The sequence below is a fragment of the Lonchura striata genome, chromosome 12, assembly GCF_046129695.1.
Source record: "Lonchura striata isolate bLonStr1 chromosome 12, bLonStr1.mat, whole genome shotgun sequence".
Lineage (NCBI taxonomy): Eukaryota > Metazoa > Chordata > Aves > Passeriformes > Estrildidae > Lonchura > Lonchura striata.
Window position 1 is genome coordinate 13,399,133 of NC_134614.1, and position 9,691 is coordinate 13,408,823.

General features: G+C 48.9%; 1 protein-coding gene across 4 annotated transcripts in view; it reads left to right on the forward strand.

The window, feature by feature from the left end:
- Positions 1 to 4,342, forward strand: part of MGLL (monoglyceride lipase) — a 104,096-nt gene extending 99,754 nt beyond the window's left edge. For all 4 annotated transcript variants that reach the window (XM_021532144.3, XM_077786122.1, XM_021532152.3 and 1 more), the window contains one exon: positions 525 to 4,342. In XM_021532144.3, coding sequence (XP_021387819.1) covers positions 525 to 650 — 126 coding nt within the window. In that variant the 3' untranslated portion in view covers positions 651 to 4,342. The remainder of the gene's footprint in view (positions 1 to 524) is intronic.
- The last annotated feature ends 5,349 nt before the right edge of the window (positions 4,343 to 9,691 follow it).

Genomic DNA, 9,691 nt, shown 5'->3' on the forward strand with positions numbered 1-9,691 from the left:
TGCTGGACAACAAAAGCCATTTCACATCTGCTCATTTCAAGAGAACCACAGCTGATTAACCAATTGTTAGCACATGAATAAACCTGAAAGAAAAGGGAGGGAGACCAAGGGAAAGCTTTTGTCATCAGAAAAATAAATGGATAGTCTGAGCATAAAAGGAGTAAAATTGCACAAGGCATGATGGGAACATCCCCCATTGTCCTTTACATTCCAAGGGCATGATAAGTATTTCCTCCTCCTTAGTGGAATGGGGCTGGGACATGCATTATGTTCCTAAAGGGCAGCAGGGTGCTCTGGTACCCACAGATGTCAGGCAGTAATGCCAACACCTTCCTGCTTGTTGAGGGCCAGCACCACCAGTGGCATCTCCTTGATTTCATAACCTGCTACATCTTGGGAAAAAATGGACAAGTTGTGGGCAGGAGGTGTTGGACCTGTGGGTGTTGATGAGAGGGGACTGAAGGCTGTTTTGTTCATGCAGATTTATTTTTTCTGTGCTAATCTCTAATTCTCTGTGGTTACAGGTGTATGAAGAAGCCTATCATGCCCTCCACAAAGAGCTGCCTGAGGTCTCTACCTCTGTCTTCACAGAAATACTGACATGGATTGGCCAGAAGGTCTCAGCAGCTGGGGAAACCAGCCATACTTAAGAGCAATTGCATTTGCAGCTCTTACTGGGGTTTTCTAGGAATATATGTTTTTCTTACTAGAAATCTCTTGGGAAAAGATCTAACATGGAGGGATTATTGGAATATTTTATCACACACAGTTTAAGGGAGGGTGGGGGGAGATGCACAGGGTGGGGAATTATTTGCTGATGTAAACGGCCACTGCCCTAATCTGGAGAAGAGTTGATGTCTGTGGGATGCACCTCAACCACCAAATTTTCTCCACGGCTTCTCCTTCTCTGTTTTTGCTGTGGTGACTGGGGTGTGTTTATACTGCAATAATTATTGGTATGTAAAAGAAATCAGTATCTTCCACTTCATGGTTTTGATGCCAGGTGCGTCCCTTGTCCCCACCATCCAGCACCTTAAAAACCCTGCTCCTTGAGAGGAGAGCACTAACGAAGGTGCTGGGTGATGAGGAGAGGCTAAAGATGGAGTTGACAGCTCCCTGAAGGTGAAAGGCTGATTTTCAAGACCAGACCCTTTTGGATACTACCTTTTAAGCAGACCAGGCCAGGGGATAGAGATGCCTTCCCCACCACCCTGCACATCCTCTGCGAGTTTGCACTTGGGGAAAGCATGTTGAACAGTGCTTTGATTTTCATCATTTGAGCAGGATCCCAGAGGGAAGAGCAGGAATGTGGAATCAAACCCACTTAGCACATTCAATTCCCCTGCTTTTCCCCATGTCAAACCCCATCTTCTCTGCAAGATTAACTGTTCTGTAAATATCCTTAGGGACAAGGTTCCTTCCTTCCTTCCTTCCTTCCTTCCTTCCTTCCTTCCTTCCTTCCTTCCTTCCTTCCTTCCTTCCTTCCTTCCTTCCTTTTTTCTTTTTAACTCTCCCTTTTTTTCCTTTTGGAATTAATCATTTGTGCTACTGAAACTGAAAAAGCAAAGTCAAAGTTATAAGAGAATATAGTAATATAATATATTATATAGAAGTGGCTGGAGGCTGGGAAAGAAATGGGAGGAGAGTAAAGAAGGAGTTAATCATTCCTTCTCTTGGCAAGAAACAGTGTTGTCCTACCAGGATCCGGTCCTTTCACCATAACTTTACAGTCATAATCTGTTGTTTTCCTTCATCAGTTGGAAAATGTCCTGAAAATAATGCTAGAGAGAAGTGCAGAGCATCTGGTGGGTGGGGAGTAGCAGTGGGTGTCCTCATGGTCCACTGGTTTAGCAGGAGACCCACAGCACGAGCAGAGATCCTGTCCAAGCCCATCCCAGGCTCCTCCCAGTCAGCACTGGGGCCGGGCACTGAGGGGCTGAGCTCAGCCCTTCAGGACATGTGGGAGCTGAAGGCAGAGTGAGGAGTGGGATCCCCCATCCATCCAACCTCTGCCTTGCTCTGCTGGGGCATCCACAGACCCTGCTGTACAAGCTGCTGTGGAGGAGCCTTGGACAGGGCCTGTGGTACAAGTAAGCCAAATTCTTGAGATGCCTGAGTCTCTGCTAGCAGCAGGGAGAGAGGAAAGAGTTTAGACCCTGGATGAGAGCAGAGACATTGTACTGACACAGTAAAAGCTGCACAGTGATGACAGAGTGGCTGTGCACACCGATTTGTCTAGTGAGATGGCCCTCAGCATGAATATACTTCTTGGCACTATCCAAAGGGAAGGGGTTCAACCTGCACCTCTCCCTCTGGTTTTGCAAGAAGAGAATGCAAATGTCGCACTATGAGAGAGTGGGATGTCTCCTCCAGTGACAAACCAGCCCCTACTGCCTTCCCTGGCAGCAGCAAGAAGCACTGCTGTGCCTTGAGCTGCTGTCCCCAGGGCTGGATCCCTCCTTTGACACTCAGGAGGGTCACCCACCTCTTCTCCCTTTGGAAGCAGTTCTAGCAAGGTTCAGGAAAGGGACCTCTGTGCAATAACAGTCAGAATCAGGGCTCAGTCCCATTCAGTCCCAGCAGCATGGATGGATGAAAGATGTGTGGATGCAGGTTGTATCCTTGTAGTCGCCCTAAGGGGCCCAAGTCAGGGAAGCTCTTTTATACAGGTTGATCCAGGCACTTTGGCATTTGTAATTTTTTGCCTCTAAAGAGAGGAAGGAGCTGTAGTTCTCCCAGCAACGTTAGCTTTTAATTGAAATATTATTCCAGTGCAATGGGCTGTTCTCAGCAGCCCCTCCAAAACCTCTGGTGACACTTACTCTGGGAAACAGCAATGAGCAGGTCACCTGCTTTCCATCTTCCAGCAGCCTGTCTTGAGGCAACTTGTGTTGCCTGAGCAAGCTCCCTCCTGGCCAGATGCTGCTAGAGAAAGATAGCAAGAAGAGAGACACTACAGCAGTGATAAATCTCACCTGCTTCTTCAGCTGGAAGGGGAAACAAGTGGGTGTGATCCAGAGGTGACAGACGTTGCGGGGGTAGTAGCAAGATGATGATTTAAGGATAGGATTTTTGAAAGCACTTTTCTTGAGGAAGTCAGGAGGAGTAAATCAATGCCCACAATTTTTACATCCCTTCTAAAGTGACAAGCACTTTGCGGGAGTGGAGAGGGAAGTGACCCTTCAGCAGAAAGGTCAGAGCCCGTCTGCTCCCTCCAACCTGGCTTCAGGCAGAGGAACGTCCCTTGTCAGTGCCTTTGCTAAAATGTGTCCTTTCACCCAAGAAACATCTGCAGCTGAACAGAAATAAAAGCAAACAAATTACATTGATCTGGGGAAGACTTCTCTTTCAGTCTATAGCTGAACTCAGCAGTGGCACATGGCCTGGGGAGGCTGTTTGGGAAAAGGTTTACAAACAAAACCTACAAACAACAGCAACAACAACAACAACAACAACAACAAAAAAAAAAGCCAAATGATCCCAAAGCCATGGCACAGCAGCAGGTATTGCCACCCTCAGCCAGTTTTCTGAAGAGTTACCTTCTGAGGCAATGAACACAGGGAAACCAATCCAGAAGAAGCTGGGCCCTGCCTGCGCTGACCCCACAGACCCCTGGGCTGGCTGCTGAGCAGAGGGGCCACAGCTCCTTGGCAGGTGGGAAATGAGTGCAAGGGAAGGAGCCAGGAACAAATCAGCCCGGGCCAGGTGAGGCACCGATCCGCACATTCCAGCTCTCTCACTGCTGCTGATCCCTTGCCCTGCCTGTAAGCTCCTTTATACTGACCTAGTTAGGTTTCACCGAGCCCCGGAGGAATTCTTCCTTGGCTGACCAGATTAGCAATGAGCAGAGCAGCTGCTGAGGGAAATGTAATTACACTCTATTTCCAGCTGGCAGGTACCACTTGCAGGGAGCAGAGCCAGCCTTACGAATGTTGCTGTGCAGAGCTGCACCAGTCTGCTCTGCCTTGGAGAACAGGTGGCACTCGTGACTGAGCAATAGCAACGTGTAACTACTGTATATATCACCACCTGTAGCACTGAGAGGCCACTTCCCACTGCCTAACCCATCATGTTTTCTATTTAGCCTGTCCTTTTTATACCACTCACCTTAGCACACTGCCAGCACAAACCCGTTGGGATCACATTTCCTTTTACAAGTAATTGTCTCTCTTGTTCTGTTGTGTTCCAGTTCAATAAAATACATTATATATATATATATATACATATATAAAAACATATATACATACACATGTATTTTCAGTGGAAAAACCATATACAAGTTTAGGATTCTTAAAGGAATACAATGTATATTGCAACTAATAATAAAGTTATGTTTTCTGAACAGAGTGTGTCTGAGGGTGTCACTGGTGACCATTCCAAAGTGCTTCCCACACCCCAGACTAAACAACAGTGTGGAGCTGTTGGAGGATACACAGTAAAAGGCAAACTCAGCCTGCTTCAACACCTAGTTCCCATGCTTTTAGAAGTCCATTAAAATGTGATCTTGGTCCTGAACTAAACCCAATTCCAACAGGAAGCATCTGCACTGTGGTCAGGAGTAACTGCTGATTCAATTTTGATCCCAGCTGTGACTGCAGATCAGGCTGGGGAGTGGCTCTGATGCTCTCAGCTCCCAGGCAGTGCCCAGATGCTGTAAGAGCTTCAAGGTCCATCCAGAGCTAGGGTTGGTGCTGTCAGAGTGCCCCACACTGCAGAACTGTCCCCCTGCCCAGAGAGTGGGGTTGGGCAAAGAGCAGCCTCAAGGTCCTCTCCTGCTCTCCTCTCCATGCACATTTTAGGACAAGTCACTTGTTGGTAAGGGCTCCCCAGGCACTCACACTCCAAGCCCCGTGATGACTGCTGCAGCAGGGGACAGTCAGGACAGTCTGCTGTCCTGTCTCATGCCAGCCCTCTGGCCAGAGCCATTAGCAGCACCAGACCCAACCTGCAACCTTTATCAGCTCATTTCATCCTCCTTATGCCTCAAGTCACTAAATCAAGAGAATAGTATTTCCCTTCTGCAGTCCTGTGCAGGCTCTGTGTCTGATCAAGCCCAGCTCACCAGATCAGAAGCTCTGGCCAAGGGCTTTGATGCCCATCAACACAAACAACAGAGCTGGGGCTTTTCACCAAGCCAGCAGGCACACCATGCTAGTAAGGAACATCATTAGTAACAACATTTGCTTTCATTCTGGCAAGTCCACAGCTCTCTCTTCTGATATTTTGGTGGTTTATTAAGCTCATCACAGTTTTGAGGGTCACTGGAGGGTGCACACCACGGTGCTGGGACAGGGACTGAGCACAGGAGGGAGGGGACAGTCCCTCACAAGGCTGGGAGCAGCAGCAGCACAAAGGAGCTCTTTTGGAAGTGCACTTCTCCCAGTGTCACCACCTGATGGCTGGCGAGCTGTCACAGCCATAGGTGGCTTTCCTGTTTTTAGCCTGTGCTTCTACTCTGATCCTGTGAGTCTGCAGGAAGCCTGAGGCTTTTGCCTTTTTCTCTTCCCTCAGCCTGTGCTCAGTCTGCTGTTATCCAAGGCTGGCTCTGGGGGCAGCTACCAGGTGGGGATCAGCCAATGGATGGTAAAGCAGGAGCCAGAGCAGTGTCAGGGTGAGGGGAGAGCTCCTCAGGAATCCTTTCCTGTCACCCTGGCACGGACAGACAGCCTGCATCACCACTGGGACATCAGAGAAGAGGTGCCATACTCAGTCACAGTGCAGCAGGGACCTTGTCTCTTGTCAGACTTCTGGCACCACCCAGGCCAGGCTCGGGCACTGAGAGCAGGCAAAGGCTGCAGCTCCAGTGAGTGGTGAAGGATTTTAATTCAGGTCTGCTCAGCACATAACCCACACTGCTTCACTTCCCTTTGCTGCTGGCTAAGCATCAGAAGAGGGAGAAGTGGGGCTGCAGCCCAGTGCAGAGCTGCTGCTGGGGGTGAGCAGGGACTCCCACCTCTCCACCCGCTTCAGGCAGAGAATTCCATCACAGGAAAAGGGAGATGGAGCTGAAGGGTTGTGCAGGTGCCACCACAGCACCAGAGACCACCAGGGCCACACAGATGCTGCAGCCTGAGCACCTGCCAGCACCCTGGAGGGGTGGGTGTTGGTCAGGCACTGGCTCCTCTCTCCACATAGGAGCACAGGTCTCCTTTGCACCCACAGACACAGACACAGAGTCATGCTCTCCCAGCTCATCCATCTGGGATACTCTCTCTCTCTCCCCGTGATGGGGAAGCTGCCACTCACCTTCCTGCTGCTCTCCAAACAGCTGCCTTATTTAGCAAAACTGCCACAACCACGAGCAAACACTGCAGAAGCCACATCTCCCAACAGGCACAAGCCAAACAGCCAGCCTTCCCAAGGCCACCCCTGCTCGGAAGGGAGTGACACGGGATTCATTTCCCTTCTCTCTGGAGGAAATCTTTAGTGGATGGAAACATTCCAGGAATTTAGATGAAAAACAATTCCTAAGAGATTAATTAAGAGTTTGGATAGATCCCATGATATGTGCTATCCAAAGGAAACTTGGCAAAGAAAACTACTTGGCCCGGGGGGGAGCTGATGAGAGGGCAAGATGTCAAGCATGGAAAACACTTGTCTTCTAGGAAAACAGAGACAAGAATGGCAGAGGGGAAGGAATGGCAGCTCAGGGGCAAAGGACAAGTGGTACCTTAGGAAGGTTCATGACCAAAGCCAAGCAAAACTCTGCCAGAGCACAGTAAACTCTGGCATGGGACAGAGCCCCAGGAAAAACTGGGCTTTCCAGACCCCCCAAAGTCAGCAGCCTTTGTGTCACCATCTTGTCTTCACTTACATTAAAAAAAAAAAAAATGCAATGGCAACACCAGCAAAGCTCTCTGCAGACTGACACAATGAACCCTGGAGCAGATTATTTTTTAGCAAATAAAGAACTCAGGTTCCCCATACAGAGGAAAATAAAAAAAATCAGCTTTTCCCTCTGGCTGGACTGCAGGGTCAGCCTCATGCTGAAATGACAGCAGTGAGCCATTCTCCCTGTGGGCTGCACAGGGCAGCCCTTGTCTTTGTCACATCAAAAGCTTCCAGGGCTCACTCCATGCGCTTTTAACACCACATCCTCTCCCATGCTGTGCTTATGTACATCCCATGCTGAGGCTGGTCTGTGCCAAAACCCAGCCCTGAGGCACTTGTGTGACTGGTGAGTCCTGGATCCCCACTGAAAGCCTGATGTGCCCCTCACTGCAGCACCACGAGCACTGTGGTCAGCAGAGCAAGAAGTACTGACCCCTGGTGTGCTTTCAGGCTGGGACGACTGATGTTTATTTGCACGCTCAATTGGAAAAGGTCACAGAATCAGGAAACAAGAAATACCATCTCCCCTGCCCCCAGCAAGGGAAAGAGCAGTCACCCCAGGAGCAGCATGGCCAGAGCCAGCACCTTGAACAGCTTTGGAGATGCTGTGCCTGATTGGCACTCAGAGCAGAGAAGCAGCACAGCAGAAAGCAACTCAACCTGAAGCATTTTCAGCTCCTCAAGAGCTTTTTGAAACAGGAAGGAGATTGAACATTCCACCAGCAACCTTCTCTTGAAACTCCTGGATAATTTTTAAGTTTAGATCCATGGAGAAAGGGGATGGAAGGAGCTCTAGAGAGCAGATTGTTGCCTCCTGTTACAGAAGCAAGCTTAAGAAAATTAATAGAAATATTGGTAGTTCTGCTATGCTGTGCCAAGAATGTGTTAGAATAAAACCTTCTGAGCAGACGGGAGAGATACAATGTCAACTCAGCCTTGATATGAAAGATCAGCCTGCATCTCCTGAAGCACATCCCAAGGAGTAGTAACTAACACACCAGCTTACCTTCCCCTCAGAGCAGGGCTCTGCACAGCCTGCCTCATACAGTTCATCACTGTCACAACCTTGTACAAATAGTACTGGGATGACCCTCGCTCACAAAGATGTTACAAAAGAATAAACAGGGAGGCATTTTTCCCTACTGGAGTTTTAACGACATCACAGTGCAACACAAGCCAGCTTGGTTTCCTCCATGGGAAAGCCACATCAAGTTTTTTTTGACCAAATCTTCTCTAAGCCCATGAACAGAAGCATCTGGTTGCACCACAGCACTCCCTTCACTTCCTTTTCCTAACCCAACATGCCAAAGCAACAGCCTTGCCTTCTGCCATACCAGCAAACAGAGCAGGCAGACTGCTGCTGTCGTGAGCAAGCAAATCCCACTTGCTAATCCTGCTCTTTCCCCCTGAGCTTGTTCTGCTGGGAACAGGAGGAGGGAGAGGAAAGCTCTCACACTCATTCTCAGAGCTTATTTTGGGAACTGGCAGCCAGACCCTTGGGACTGGAGCTAGTTGTTTGCATGGTACTGATTCTCTTCCAAGGTTTTCTTTAATCTGCTGCAATGCCCTTCAAAGCTTGCCCTGCACTTTAAACTTACAAAGTTGACCACAACCAGGAAAAGCAGAGGGCATGTGCATGCCTGTCTCCTTTTCCCCAGATGCTGATCATAGTTCATAGCTTGACTTGGGCTTAAGGATCTGAATTTCCATGGATGCACCCAAATGTGGCTGCCTAATTAACTGCCCCTCTGCAGCCCTTGCCTTGGCTATTGCCAGTAACCCACCTCTATTTCCAACCTACAACCCTGGAAACCATTTGCAGCCTAAAAAAGGATTCTCTGTCCTTCTCCCTCAGCACTTCCTCAAGGCAGGCAGCAACCCCAGCAGAGCCAGCACCTTTACTCAAAACAGGCCTTGGTTATAATAAATGGTTTGCTGGTGTGGCCTCTCAGTCAATTTGTCCTGTCAAATCTATTTGCGCTTAGAAGGTAAAACAAAAACCTGCTTCTCAGCACAGCCACCCTGTGAGCAGAGAAGCACGCCAAGCCATGGCTTGCCATGGCCAGCTCTAGGCAGGATCACTCACCCTGGGAGCTGGGCACAGACACATTCCAGCTCCCAAAGCTGTGATGGGCTTTGCCAGGCTGCCCACAGCAAGAGAGAACAATGTCACCCTGAGCAGATGAGTCTGTCAATGCACTCCAACTGTGAACTGCTACGTGGGAAGTGCCATCTCCACTCTGACCATGACTGTACCACATGAACAGCTCAAGCCTCTTGCAGAAGCTCATCCTTTACTCTCACAGCACAATGCTGCTCCATGTGTGCTCTGCTTGTTGAGTACCAAAAACCTGATTAAGCCTTGAACTTTTCCAAACCCTTCCTTCAATAGCATTAGTCATTCAGATGTTATTAGTATCTCCTCTCTGAAAATTGCATGTTCCTACACAGAGCAGTGGGGACAAGATGGATGCTCATTCCCTGAATGCCTGTCATGCTCTGAAGTCAACAGGGGCTGAACAGACAGCTCAGCTATTACCTTTACCCAAAAAATTGTAGCCACCCAGGCACAGAAGAAAGCAGACAGGAAAACAGGTGCGTGTGTCCTCAGAGAGGAAGGACTGCCCAGACACTTCAGCAGTCACGGTTTTGCAGAAAACACAGACTTCCAACTCCAGGAGTGCACTGAACAAGTCAGAGTAGTTGAACACAAAGGCTGGAAAATCTCCATTCTTGGATATAATGGACAGCCATCAATGACAGGGGCACAAGATGACGAGAAGAAAGGGAAAGACAACTTACCTGTTAGCAACACCCCATAGAAATTTTCCAAGACAAACATCACCTCCCTGACAACAAC